Source organism: Periophthalmus magnuspinnatus, chromosome 21, assembly GCF_009829125.3.
Source record: "Periophthalmus magnuspinnatus isolate fPerMag1 chromosome 21, fPerMag1.2.pri, whole genome shotgun sequence".
Classification (NCBI taxonomy): domain Eukaryota; kingdom Metazoa; phylum Chordata; class Actinopteri; order Gobiiformes; family Gobiidae; genus Periophthalmus; species Periophthalmus magnuspinnatus.
The window spans coordinates 28,663,403-28,678,567 of NC_047146.1; the positions used below are offsets into that span (position 1 = coordinate 28,663,403).

At 39.5% G+C, this 15,165-nt stretch overlaps 1 protein-coding gene and 1 long non-coding RNA gene across 4 annotated transcripts in view; one reads left to right on the forward strand and one right to left on the reverse strand.

The window, feature by feature from the left end:
• Positions 1-15,165, reverse strand: part of mphosph8 (M-phase phosphoprotein 8) — a 44,505-nt gene that overhangs the window by 19,847 nt on the left and 9,493 nt on the right. The window contains exons 4-9 of one of the 3 annotated variants that reach the window (XM_033987593.2): positions 14,687-14,783; positions 14,353-14,592; positions 13,269-13,391; positions 12,643-12,731; positions 6,059-6,199; positions 2,665-2,751 (exon numbers count right to left, since the gene is read on the reverse strand). In XM_033987593.2, coding sequence (XP_033843484.1) covers positions 2,665-2,751; positions 6,059-6,199; positions 12,643-12,731; positions 13,269-13,391; positions 14,353-14,592; positions 14,687-14,783 — 777 coding nt within the window. Of the gene's footprint in view, positions 1-2,664; positions 2,752-6,058; positions 6,200-6,520; positions 9,194-9,390; positions 11,108-11,510; positions 11,664-12,642; positions 12,732-13,268; positions 13,392-14,352; positions 14,593-14,686; positions 14,784-15,165 lie in introns of those variants that run through there. The other 2 variants (XM_055230733.1, XM_055230734.1) reach the window with 2 other exon arrangements.
• The window catches only part of LOC129457312 (uncharacterized), a 348,575-nt gene that overhangs the window by 3,953 nt on the left and 329,457 nt on the right, over positions 1-15,165 (forward strand). The gene's annotated exons all lie outside the window — the stretch shown is intronic.

A 15,165-nucleotide genomic window follows, 5' to 3' on the forward strand; every position in this document is an offset into this window, starting at 1 on the left:
GTTTTGTTTTAATGTGTTATCGAGGCTGTGCCACGTCACACACTCAACATGTGCTTTTACAATTGTAGAGCCAGTCCAAGCCCCGGGGCCTAAACATGACTGCCCAATGAAGTTATTAGGCCGTGCTCAATGGCACATGTCGCTATGTTAGTCTTAAGGTACTACTCGCCATGAGACTTTGTGGCTGCTGCACTTACTCTTGTCGCGCAAAGTTGGCAAAGGAATAATAAATAAATAAATAATAAATTATAATCTTTATGCTTTCAGGGCGCTTCTGAACCATGTTCTAAACCTGCGGCTCGTTCATGACAGCTCGGCTCGTTCATGACAGCTCGGCTCATTCACATTGCTCACATGCTCATACATGTCGTACCACGTGACCTCTCTAATGTAGCCAAAGCTAATGATTAAAAAGTGTTTTTAAGACAACAGATTTTGAGCTGAGAAAAAATGTATGATCTGAAAATAGGTACAAATTGTGACCAAATTTGACCTTTGTGTAAGCTGTAGGTGCCCTGTCAGCCGAACTCGAGCAGTTTTTAATCACGTTGCGCTCGATGAGAAAAATATTTTCTTGGCAGGAGGGATTTTTTTGTTGTAGTCCCAATGAGTGGCCACTAATTCAACTCAAGACAGCTCTAAGCAATACCCTATCCAGCTATTTTAATAAATCCATGAGCCAGTCAGTTGTTTTAAAGACTTACGGAGGATCATAGCCGTCTCAAACAGTGCTGCATAAACCCATCTTACAGATCCATGTCCAGATCCAAGTGTACATGTGCAGCAGGAGACGATAACAGTTTCTTCAAGAAAGACATGGCTTTGATTTGAATCTGTGAGTGTGAGTGTGCTGTTCTAACACAGGACTGTGTTTAAGGGGATGTTTGCACCTGTCTGAGCAGTGCACCTGTCTGAGTAGTGCATTGTTGTTCATGAATGTACATTTTGTGTAGTAAGTATTGCACACTTGTAGAGCTGTCATACATCACTAATATGGTTTCTAGATGCATAATGATAATTACATAGATAACAATAGTGCTAAAAGCTGAACTGCATAAATGAGGTGTAGGAGTAGGACAAATTTGTGAAGAAACAAATAGTCTACTGAGTAGTCCTCTTTGTAAAAACAGGGTGTTAAATACAAATATTAATAAACTATGTAGGTCTAGGCTTCCAAATGGCTCTTTACGCATTTAATATGACAGTAAAAATAAATATACTAAGGTTATCGACTAAATATTGACTTACACCCCAAGTCTGCTTGCCTACCCATAAAAGTAACTGCATGCTACTGCTTTGTACAAGTAAATATTGAGTTTATATAAGCTAAGGATGAATAAGCATTTTATGTATTCTTCTAGATAGTGACATGCATTAAACAAATGCACTTTGTTTTCAATTCATTATCTTCAAGAAATGGAAGATAAATGCAACATTTATTTATTTGTTTTTTTGTGAAATTTGGGTTGATCAATAAGGAAGGGCCCAGAGCCCTTATTTTTTACTGAACCAAATCGATTTGAAATATATAATTCAGACAAGACTGAAGTCATGGTCTTTGGTCCACAGAAACATAGAGAAAGTGTCAGCAGTCACCTCCAGTCTCTCGCTCTAAAAGCTTCAAACCAGGGTGGAAATCTAAGGGTAATAATGGACTCAGGCTTGAACTTTAATAGCCACATCAAATCAATAACAAATGCAGCTTTTATCTAAAAACATTGTAAAATTCAAAGGTATACTGTCAAAACTAGACTTGGAGAGACTTATCCATGCATTTGTCTCCAGTAGGTTAGACTACTGTAACAGTCTGCTCAGTGGCCTCTCCAAACGAGTGTTAAGACAGCTGCAGTACATCCAAAACGCTGCTGCTCAAGTTCTGACTAGAACCAGGAAGTACGAGCACATAAGTCCTGTGCTCAGGTCTCTGCACTGGCTTCCTGTAGCGCAGAGAATAGACTTTAAAGCAGCTCTGCTTGTGTACAAGTCTCTACATTGCCTGGACACTAAAGTACATCTCCCACATGTTAGTGCCATACGAACCATCTCGCACTCTGAGGACTTCAGGGACCGGCCTCCTGCTGGTGCCCAGAGTCAGGACTAAACATGGGAAATCAGTGTTTCACTTTTATACAGCTAAAACCTGGAACAATCTTCCTGAAGATGTGAGACAGGCCTCTACTTTGACAATGTTTAAATCCAGGCTCAAAACAGTTCTGTTTAGCTCTGCATATTGATTCTGCACCCTTCTCTTTTTTCGTCTGTTTTAATGTTAATTTTCTGATGATTATTTGTGATCATTTATGTTTTGATTTGTGTGATTTTAATGTCTTTCTTATTCTGTAAAGCACTTTGAATTACTTTGTGTGTGAATTGTTCAATACAAATAAACTTGCCTTGCCTACATATTTTATCGAATTGTAACAAGTCGAAAGTGCACTGTATCAAGATGCATATCATATCATGGCCTATGTATGAATTGTATCAGCAACTTCTTAATGATACCCAGCCCTATTTAAGAGGTACACCCAGTATTATGTTGAGTATTACAAAATGACAGACATTCAGAAAAATATCACTGTCCACATACACTTTATGAAATACATTATTGACCTGGCAAAGCATTATTGACCTGGCAAAAGATAAGACCTATATAGGCATGCTTACCTTCATCAGTGCAGTCTCTCCTCCTAATGTCTGAGCATTGACATATGCCCCCGCCTCCAGCAAGATGGCCACTGTGGTCAGAAAATTCTACAAGAACAAAAAAGTTAATGTTGTATGTACTTACGGATGAACACAGATTTATTTATTAAATATTTTTTCTAGACACTGATGTAAAACTATGATATATGTTTCTTATATGCCACCAAACTAGAAATGTCTAGTATTGAAAATCAGATACGAATTGATACTAGCTAGTATCCAAACTAGATACTGATTTGACCAGGTATTGATACTAAAAAAAAGTCACATCCATTGGACAAAAATGAACCTTTCTTTAGAATGAGCTAAGCTTGTGCTGTATCAGAACACGTATACACCTATGGACCATGAACCTACCTAAACGATTGAGGGTTTAAACAAATATTGATACTTTACAGTGACATCACGCTGGGGGTGTTCAACATGTATCTTTATAGTAGAAAGTTCAGCAGTTACTATAGAGACACTATGCATACATTAGTAAACACTGCCAAAATGTTTTAATCATCTGAAAACTCAAGACAAAATATAAAATGGATTTAAACAACACATTTTCAGGAGCCTGTGATCAATGTGCACATTTATGGTTCTGGTTGATGTTTGTTAAATTGTCTCCAAAAATGTGAGAGTGACTAACTGAAAAGCTGTTAGCTTAGCTAATAGTAGCTGGGTAGCTTGTGACTAATTTTATGCACGAAACAGCACAACAATTAAGTATTGGATGATATTAAAATTTAGATTCACGGTTATTTTGACCAAAATGAACAATATTATCATGATAATTATTAAATCAAAGTAAAAACATCAATGACCTTACAATTTGTCTGAGCAATCACCTTTTTATTGTTTTTTGCTGCAAGTGAAATTAAAAATGACAACAACAATTATACACCGCATTTCAAATTATTATGCAATTGTGTTTAAGTGTCATAAAGGTAACATTTTTTGTTTTCCAGTGAAACTCATGAATGGTATTGTGTCTCAGGGCTCTTTGGATGAGTGAAATCAATCTCAGACACCTGTGCTAATTAGTTTGCCAGGTCCAACTAAAGGAAAAACTACTTAAGAAGGACATTCCACATTAAGCAGATCACCATTTTCAAGTAATATGGGAAAAAAAAGGATCTCTCTAGTGCCAAAAAGCATGAAATTGTTGAGTAGCTTGGACATGTTATGAAAACCTTAGAAAGTTCACGAAAACTTGATCATTATACATTTAAGGGATTTGTAGCTGATTCAGAGCACACACGGATTCGTGCAGATAAACGCACAATGAGGAAAGTTTCTACCAGACAAATACAACAGAACAAGATAGCAGCTGTTAAAACGCCATTACAAAGCAGCAAACATATTTTATCTAAATCTGCTGCTGCCTCTGGACTCCCACAAACATAAAGGTGTGGAATCCTCCAGAGGCTTGCAGTTAGGCATAAACCTTCTACCCTTAACCGATGCTCACAAGCAAAAACGGCTCCAGTGGACCCAAAAATACATGAAGGCTGCGACATCAGCAAGGAGGTGGCGAAGTCATGTTTTGGGCCAGAATCATGGGGAAAGAGCTCGTTGGTCCCTTTACGGTGTGAAAATGACCTCTGTAAAGTATGTGGAGTTTCTGACTGACCACGTTCTTCCATGGTACAAAAAGAAGAACCGTGCTTTTTCCATAGCAAAATCATCTTCATGCATGACAATGCACCATTTCATGCTGCAATGAATACCTCTGCATCATTGGCTGCTATGGGCATAAAAGAAGAGAGACTCATGGTGTGGCCCCCATCCTCCTCTGATCTCAACCCTATTGAGAACCTTTGGAGCACCCTCATGCAAAAGATCTATGAGGGTGGGAGGCAGTTCACATCCAAACAGCAGCTCTGGGAGGCTAGTTTGACATCCTGCAAAGAAATTCAAGCAGAAACTCTCCACAAACTCACAAGTTCAATGGATGCAAGAATTGTGAAGCTCCTATCAAATAATAGATCCTATGTTAAAATGTAACTTGACCTAAGATGTTTTGATTGAAACAGCTTTTCATTTCACTAATACGCTAATGCATCTAACTGAAAAATAAACAAATGACCATTTTCAGTTCTTTAAAACAATAAGATGGTTTGAAACTCTGTTGTGCATAATAATTTGGAACAGTGCATTTTAAGTTTTTATTTTTGAAAAAATACTGTTATCATTGGGAGATTTGTTAAATAACATTTGAATTGTACTAAAGTTTATAAGACATTTCTATTGACAATTTTGGAAAAATAGTCAATATAAATGACAATGATGAGAGAAAAATATAATCTCCATAATAATTTGGAACACAGTGTATAACTCTTGACTTAAAAAAAATAAAACAACACATAAACAAACCTGAGAAAGTGCCCAGAAAAAGGATATGATAAAGGATATGCTGGCATTGCAGCCATAAGCTGTGCAAAATGCTATTTAGCCAGCGCTATCCCAGCGATAGCAAACTCAACACAAACATATACCATTGTTCATACAAACCCAAACTAACATAAACTATAGTCAATAGTTTATTTCACATGGTATGTTACTTATGATGGATATTTTCAGCTCAAGATTGTCAAATAATGCAAGATGGTTGTCTTGCAAATGTGCATGCAAGTTGCTTGTCTTTGCCTTCGGAGCTACAACTATTTTTCAACAGGCTCTGCATATTGTTAGCTCATCGCCTTGTTGGTCTTGTTTTTCAAAGCCATAATAATTCCACACATCAGACTTCATCTTCTTGAGTGGAGGTTATAAATGTGTGGCGTCATCGGATCCAGATCCACTGCCTTCACATTAGCATGACTATGACTGAAGTGAAGAACCATCCCCAACAATTCAGAATAGGCACAAAGGCTAACAAGTTTCATTTCTACGATAGAGGACCCCTTGTAGGCAAACACCAGAACTAACATCTAAACATTGAATTGAAACTGGAAACACAAGGCAGTCTGGTTCCATAAAGGCGATTATAATCTTGTGCGACAATCACGATTATTTAAAAATTGCCACAAACTATTAAATGCAGATCTTTTTGATCATGATTAGCGATATTATCACATATTGCCCCATCCATACAAATAACCTTACATGTTAGTTCCAACTAAGTCAGCTCTTTCTGGTTAGATTGTGTTACAATAAAGATTAGATTACATTCTAATAATAGGCTGTAGCCATTGCTGTCAGAAGCTCTATCAGCTGCGAAGTATCAATATCAATAAGACCACATGGGAAAATAAAAGAGTGCTTTTATTATTGTTATTATTATCATCGAGTATCGAGTCTATTCCAAAATCGAGTCAGAAATGTTTGTATTGTGACATCACTACAGAGTGAGGAGCGCAAGTACCTTCTCAGCTGCATGCATGAGCGCAGTGGTGCCGTTTTTCTGGCGTCCGTTCACTTTCACTCCTTTCCTTATGAGCAGCCTCAGGATGTCGTCTTGTCCACCAGCTGCAGCCAGCATGCTCAGAGACATGCCACTTCCATCCTACCACAACACCAGCAAACATTAGCATTTATGAATGATGGCATTTCACTAGTATTGGATTTAATTACAGCCACATTATTATGGACTTGTAAAGGTGCACCAAGTAACTTTTCTGGTGAAGGCTTATTAATTTTCCTTGAATGTACAAGGTCTATAGGCCTTCAGTCGAGTAATCGGTTGATAATGTCTTAGTCAACCAAAATCTGTATTAGTCGACTAATAGAAGAATTTATCTGGGACAACAGCAGAATGGAGAAGTGAGATTTAACTGAAGATTTGGTATTTGTTGTTCATATTTAAAAATGCACATGTAAAAGATGCAACTCATGATTCACAGCTTTAATCTGTCATCATATAAATACAGTTTGCTAGGATTCTTTTTCTTCATAAAGACCAGTTCATGTTTTCATCATATCGTGATTCACTGTGTCTATTTTATGCAGTTGTCTGCTCAAACACTTTCCCTCACGCTTCTATTGGTTAGCCTCTGTTAGACTTACCCAGTCAGAGAGAAGTGTGAACTTTTAGAAGCAGATTACTGTATTTTCCTATCGCCTTTAAAGAGCCCACATTACGCCATTTTCTGATCTGTTATAATGTTGTTTCCTCATCAAATACATACTCAGAATTGTGTTACACTCTGTGATGTCATGTCAGGAAGTGCACTACTATGTTTTTAAACTCCATACACCTTCATTAGAATCATTTGGATAATTTGAGACCTGGAATTACCAGTCTTTCCTCAATTCAAGGTAAAAGGTAGCTGTTAACTTAAAAACGCCTTCACGACATCACAAAGAGAATTTTGCACTTTGTAGACAAATAATAAAGGATGATTCAAACGTGTGTGAATGAAACAAAACACAACTCCAAGTACGTTTTAACATGGCTTGTCACAAGAGTCAATTTTGCCTAATATAGGTCCTTTAAGGGGGTAAATAAAAAGTGTGTATGAATTATGACAAAATGTAAATGATCTAGCTTAGACAAAATTGTGATATTAATTTTTTGCCAGATCACCCAGCCCTATCGTAAATGTTGCATTGCATTTATTAAATTGTGGGCATTTTTTTTCAGAAAAAGTAATAAGTTTAATTCACTTTAAAGTGCACACTCTCGCCATAGTACCCTGGCTTACCCTAGCATCTCAACTGAAGCAGGTTTAAAAAAAAAAAAAGTGAACCAGTCCTAACAGCACTGAGAGAATAACAATACAGAAATGGTTAATATAACAACCCCCAAAACAATCACAAACATATCAAATAAATTTCATATGTACATAATATTGACTATGAAGAACAATACATACACAACTGTTCAAAATGACCGGATTGTGTAAACAGGAGTGTAGTCAAATGTATAGAAATGTGTAAACAACGCAATACCAATACCAGCAGATTTAAGGGATCCTTCTCTTTCTCACCTTTACTCCCACTGGTAACTAAGAATAAGAGCAAATCAGTACACTTAACTGTGATTTAACCAGCGACTTTACTAAAGCCTTTAGAAACAGTGACACATAGATAAACAACAGCATCAAAAGGGATACAAATACAGTTCATATTTATGTTCTTGGAAAGAAAGACAACCACCTATTACAAACAACTGGCAAGAGGCTACAGCAGAACACTACACTTGCACTCAGGGCTGTGAAAGTTCTGTCAAATAGAGGTGTTCGGAAAAGTGCATTGAAATGTCCTTGGTGCAGTCATTTTAAGTGATTACATCAGATGGACAATATTTTATGGAAGCACAGTTTGCCACAGTTAAACCTCATTGAATATTACGGGATCTCTTGTCTAAACACTCAGCACTTACTGGCAGTTTGCGTTTCTATGAAAATACTGTAATACTACAGTTGTACTTTCAAGTTTTGTCACAGAAAAGACATTTACAGAGACATGTAGACTGGGGGGTCCCACTCATTGTGTAGAGTTTGTGTGCATGGCTCCATCACACAAACTCTGTGCTGTTCAGGCTCCCTTTTCCCAGTCACTTTCACCAGTGCAAAGTCTGCTAGCTGCCTCCTCATGGAGTCCGACTCCTCCTCCTTTGCTTGCCCTGGGTTTCTTTTATGCACACTTGAATGCTGAGAGTAAACTAGAGACTTTAGATGTTCAGATGAAGCTGAAATTCCCTCTTCACTAGGAACCACCTGGGAGCAAGTGATTGGTGTTAGGGGAGTAGTGGTAAAAAAGGCACTTGAATGATCGAGTGGTGCAAAGTCATTTCTGTCAGTCATTGAGGAATAGGGAGGGAAAATGGCTGTGCTTAATGTTGTATAGGTTGGGGGCATTGATGTAGAGGGACAGTTGTGGGAGGTGAGAGCAGGAGATACAGGAGGCTCTGTATCGACCGGAAGGTCCACAAAAGGCAGGGCTACACTGGCTGGAGTGTGTGAGTTTGACAGGGACAGAGGTGTCAGATATCTGCTCTCGGTTGAGTACAGTGGATGCATTGCTGTGTTTACTGGGCCCAGTTGAGTATATGTAGGAACCACTTGTGTATCTAAAACACTGAGTGAAGAGAAGCTACATGTGGGGCTGTTGTAGCCCATATCAGAGTTGGCTGAACAAAAGGATACATATGGCAGGTCTGCAGGGAAAAGCATTGACTGTTCAGTCCCATGTGAATGTGATGGTGCTGCTTCAGACTCCTCCAGATGAGGCTGGATGTTGTTATTGAATTCTAACTGTTTCCTGGAGCTTTGGCTCACAGTCTTCGGTCTCTTCGGCTTGACTGCACTCTTCTCAGGCTTGGCTTTCTCTGGCTGGTTCTGCCTCCTCTTTAGTGTTTGGAGAGTATTGTGAACAAAGTTTTTGATGTCAGTCCAAGACCTTCTGCAAAGGTCTGGCTCAGCTGCTAAACATGCATTACATTCTTTTTTACCAGGAACCTTCATTTTAGTGATGAACTCAGACATAAAGCGCTTCACAGCTGCCTGCTCCTGTTCACTCCAAGGTCGTCTCTTCACAGCACTTTTTGATTGGGCTCCTAAAACACATAATCATATTTTTAAAATGTTAAATCCACAATGGTAGAATGTTATTGTCTAAACATTTTTGTGTTGACAGTTGAGACCATAGCTTGTTTAAATTAAATTTTAGATGGCATTGATTTATGAAATCTACATTATCAAAAAAATATTAACTGATGACTAGACTTAACATGCCATCAATTGCACTACTTACCCTCTTTCGGAGAGGCTATGTTGCTTGAGGGCAGGACCCGGTTCATCTGGAGCAGCTGCTTGCATAGCTCCTCCAATAGGGATGTGTTTTGAGGTAACTGACTACACTCTTGGCTACATCTTCCCAGCAGCTTGGACACTTGGCCCAGATCACTGTCACACAAACTGAGGAGCTGCCAGCTGGCTGCAATCTGCTGTCTCAAAGAGGGACAGAGCAGTGCTTCTGGGTTAGACACACCACACTCCACAGCTGCCCTCCGGAGACAGTCCAGGCCTCTGATAAAAGATGGGCCTTCGGTGCGTGCAAACAGGTACAAGTTACTCTGTGACACGCCCACTTCATCTCGACAGTCAATGAGCAAATCGATTAATGATGACACATGCTGGGTTAGTACAACAAGCATGCTCCTCCCAAACTGCCCTTCTAATTCCAGTCTGGTCAACTGCTCACCCATTTCCAGCTCTAACTTGGTGCTTTTCCGGATTTGATCAGCAGAAGGAACAAACTGCCCTGTGCTCTTCTTACAAGTATAAGTTTCCAAGAGCAGTCGGCCAACATTTCCCACCCGAATTCGGTTGAAGAGGCACACATCTGCTAAAGTGGCTTCACTAAGTTTCTTCCATGTGGACAAAGTGGGATGGTGCAGGATGTCTTTCCTGGCCTCCTCCTCCTCCTTTGAGATGAACAGATGGAGTTTGACCAGGTCTGCAGTCACAGTGGATGTGTCCACCACCTCTTGAGGCTCCTCTGGCAAAGGTGCTGCTGTGCAGGGAGAAAAGGCTGTGGTCCATTTGGCATCCAGAAGATCAATGAAGGTTTGGATGTCATGTTTCGATTCAAAGTCCTGCATGTGATCTTCTTTAAGAGCCATTTCAGCAGCTCCTTTTAAAGAGGATCCCAACTTTGATAAATGTGAAGAGTTTTTACATGTGCTGGAAGACATGTCAAAACCTATTGTTTTTTTAGCACCTTCTACAGCCAATTCAAACCTGACTGGGAGAAATATATCCTGCAAACACTGCACACTGCCATCTAGTTCATTCACAGCTAAAACAAACCTCCCAAGTTCTCGCATTGATTGTGCTACATATGGAAAGTGAGACTTGTTGTGGTGGTGTTTGGCTGATAGGGCCTTGCCATATTTGCAGATTAACGCATCCTTCTGGATGTGCTTTGAGATACGGTCTTGTTTCATCATGTGGAGAATCTCTTCAGACTCTCCTGTGAGAAACCTCGGACACACAGGACAACAGATGCTGCCATTCACAGTCTTGTCCAACTGCTCATGCTCCGATAATTCATGTTTATTAGAAAATGTAAGGCTGGTTTTATGATTGGACTGTCTCTTTGGTTTGTTTTCCCCTTCGCCACTTTTGGAAGCCATGAAGAGATGTTGACCATCTCCTTTGTTGTGGATTTTTCCAAGTGTTAGGCTAATCTGGGATGCCTTAGGATCATGTAAAGCACAGCCCACATCGTTTGTGCCGGATTGCAGATGTGCCCGGGTTGCTGCTGAGGCTGTTGCGTTCTTCTTGGGCCTCAGTCGCTGGTCAGCATCTTTCACATTTGTATAGCTTTTCCTTCTTAGACTTGGTTTGCTCAATGACTCACTAGTGTTGTGACAATGTTCTGAAGATTCAATTACATCCTTGGTCATAGTAGATTTAGCTGTGACGTGGTGGTGCCTCTCATGGTTCTTCAGATTAATTGCACATCCCTGCAAAAGAAGTAGATGTAAAACTAGTTAAGAGTTATCAGCGCAACTCAATTAGTTGCCATCTAGTGGTGCAAATGACTAAGGTGTGCAATGCAACAGCACCTTGGCAAAGCCCCACCTAATTTCCAAGCTCATACAGACAACTCCAATCAAGAACACCTCCAATCTCCAATCCAAAAACCACCACGTGACCGTTTCCACAAGAGTAATGCTTTTATTGTATTATGACAATCTTCTCACAACTGCTTTAGCTAACTGAAGAGGGTTTTTTAAGATTAAGTTATATGAGCAGAAGACAACACCGACCTTAATGTATGTTAAGTGTTCATAGCATGGTTTAAACAATATGGTCAGACTAAAGCACTGGTGTCCATTTGAGAAGTTGGGAGAAGTCAGTATGTACCTGCTTCAATAGGTGATTCCTCTTGTCAAAAGTCAGTTTCCTCTTTTTTCACTGCAAAGAACAATATGTTTGAATTAATACTGCACTCTGTCATATTCATCAGATGTAGATTTATATGAAATGAATCATCATCTATGATCAGTGGAGATAGCTTTAATACCAGTTTTAAATGTTAAATGCTTTAATAGCAGTTTTAAAAGTTTTTATATATATGTATATATATAATACACCAATCATCTAAGTGTTTTTGGAGAGGAGCTGTTTCTTACCTGTATGTGTTGCTGAAAAGGCTGCTTCAATGCTGATGAGGCTGAGAAGACGAGAAGTCTACAAACGTAAGATCTACAATGTTTTTAAGTTGAAATTGTGGTGAAGCTTCTGTGTATTAGAGGCTTGTGCATGTGCATACACATGTGCACACACACATGCACACGTATGTGCGCAAACGCAACATTTCGGTAAACTTGAGTCAACATCAGTCACACACACTCTGGGGCAGCCAAGGTGCGAGCTACAGTCAAATCTGCACCAACAGGAATGTCTTTTAATGGCAATTAAAGAAGTTTCACTCGAAAACATGACCGCAGTAACACAAAAAAACCCACAAGTGTATATTCATGAACTTGTTTGCATTTCATTCACTCCTCAGAGTGGGCAAGTGCCTAGTACCATAGGTGCCCCCGACCCCCCCCCCCCCCCCATCACCAGAGGCTTGTTACTAGAAGCCAGTTTAGTTTGAGTTTGGGGTAACGTCAGGTTAAGTTTGAGCAAATTAAGAGCCCAAAAAAAAAGCTTCTATTTTTTTTATATCATCACCACCACTTGTACCCCTGAGATAGCCCCCCTCTCTCCCTCAACCCTGACTCCTATTGGCTGGTCCCTGTCAGTCCCTGCCTGATCTCTGTTGGTGCAGCAGTTGTCAGTGGTTCATGGTTTCACTAAGAGTGGACAGAGACAGTAAAACTAAAGTGACTCATTTTTCATTGGTTGGGTTTTATCAACTCAGAAGTCCACAACTCTGAGTACGTTCAACCGGCTTCTAGCAACAGGCCCCAGTGCAACAGGTGGATGAAGTATCAAAGTACAGTCTGGTAAGCCTTATGGCCCAAAAGATTCAAAGCAGAAGACACACCTCTTGGTCCAGATTGTAATCTTCTTTAGAGTTCAGAGCTAGTTTTACAGCCAGGTAATCTCCACTCTTTACAGCATCTCGCAGCTCACCTATGATAACAACAGGGGCAGGGAGTCAGCCAACAAACATTTGGTTTTGCTACTTGGGGTGGATGTTTTTGGAGTTACTTTTTGCTTCATAATCTAAAAAGCTAAAGAAAACACAAGCTTTTCACAGCTTTAAGTGTCTATGACAGATTAGACTACTCATTTCAGTAAAACACAGATAAGACAATTGCATTTAAGATTTTGCTATTTGGAAATTATGACATCAAACTAGGTAATTCCATAACTGTTACCTACACAATAACAATTATTTGACAAATAAAATTACAAAAAAACTCCTTAATTTAAAAAAAGTGTTTAAAGGATTGGATTTCTTTTGTGTAAATTGTGCCAAACTTTTGGGTAGAATTCTCCCTAGCGAGATGTAATCTTATTACCTGTAATTTTCAACATATTTTTCAACTTTTCTTCACAAATTGCTTCTTTTACTTAGAGAATAACGCACTTTGAACTGAAAAGTGGTTTGGGAGAGCAGCACAAATAGGTGTTAGACGTGTACTCGGGGGAAGTACAGGTACTCACTGGGAGATAGAGGAGGTCCACTCAGAACCTCATCGTCTCCATTCAAATGCCTCTGGAAATCCTCTAATGTCATCCAGTCTAGGTTCAGATCCATCCCCAAACTTAGTGTGGCTTGGGTCTTCTCTGCACAGAACCCACAAGTCAATGACAACTAGTCTCTTTAAAGGGCCTGTATTATACAAATTACAAAATATATCCTCATCAAAAACACACCTAGAGTTGTGTTTCGTTTCATTCACACATATGTTTAAACACACAAACCCTGCATATTTACGCTGTGTTCCTCACTGTGACCACCCCAGCCTATAGGCTTTTTAATATGGAGTGCATCTAATTAGTCATACATACACACATACACACATACACACACACACACACACACACACCCACACACACACACACACACACACACACACACACACACTTTTAAACCTTTTTAGACATGGACATGGACTATTTTGTCCAAACTCTGTTCGTGACATTCTCTCAACCTCAAAACACTCAACCACCTTGTGATGCAACTGAGTGGTGATACTGTAAGTGCTCCCCTATGTTTTAAAATCCATACACCTTCACTAGAATCATTTCATTATTTTCCAGCCTTGGAATTACCAAACTTTGAAGCTAAATGTATAGTTTTAGCATCAATGAAACTTCTTCACTCCTCTGTACACCAGAAAATATTCTTGACTTTCTGTGGCAATCATAATTGAACATAAGGTCAAATAAATGTTTTTTTTTTTTTTTTTTAAGGCAACACCATAAGATTATTCTAGCATATTGCAGAGTACATAATTTAAATTGAGGCTTAAAGCAGCTGTTTAAAACTACAGCTTTATGACATCACAAGGTGGAACAGCATTTTGAACTTTGGGAATGCAAACAGCCTAATAATGTATTACTCAAACGTGTGAATAAAACAAAACACCTTGAGGTATGTTTTTCATGAGGTTACAACATTCCAATACAACTGGAAGCTTATGATTCAATTTTGCATAATATAGGACTCTTGATAAAAACATTTAAACACTATATTGTATTTGGACTTCCCACAGTAAGGGCAGTGAAATGTGTGTGCTTCTACCAGTTTTGTCACTGGGCTCAGACAGGTCCTCCGGGGGCTCCTCACAGGCCATGAAGAGCCTCGGCTCGCTGTCCTCTCTCCGCCGGGCCGTGGAACTATGCCTGTCCCAGCCTGACCGCTGCCCCTCGTCAGTACGCTCTCTTCGGGCCTCATCCCCAGCTCGATTTTTGGGGCTGAACTCGCCCTCTCTCTCATCACTGTCCAAACTGAAGCCATGACTCTGGCTTGCTTTGCAGATCGCTGCAGCAAAGAACAGAGAGACTATGGGTTTCTTGTATAACTAACTCAGTTTTATACATGGACATGTTAAGTTGTGCACACTGGCAGAACTTACCCTCTGTTTGCTTGAGTTTATCAGTTCTCTCAGCGTCTGCTTTTTGCACAGGAGACTCCTTGGATGACTTTGGGATCCTCTCAATTTTCCCGATTAACTAGTGTTGAAGAATATCAAGCACAAAAATCAAACAACAGCAGATAATAGGAGAGACAATAAGGTCCTCCTAGCTCTTTTGAACCCTCTTATAAAAGAGAAGACATTACTTTTAGCATAGTGAGATTCGTACATTTGCTGAGAATTAAAGAACAATTATTATACATTATTTGTATTATTATTGGCCTTTAAACATACCCTTGTTTTGCATAAGAACTAAACTAGAACTTGTAGTAAAACTTAATCTTCTGACATAAGACACCTTGTTTCCTGATGTGAGTTCCAATATTGGCAACTTGGGTTAGGTCACCATCTACTGGCAGTAGGGGGAATTACACACGTGGACAAAATTGTTGGTACCCATCGGTTAATGAAAGAAAAAC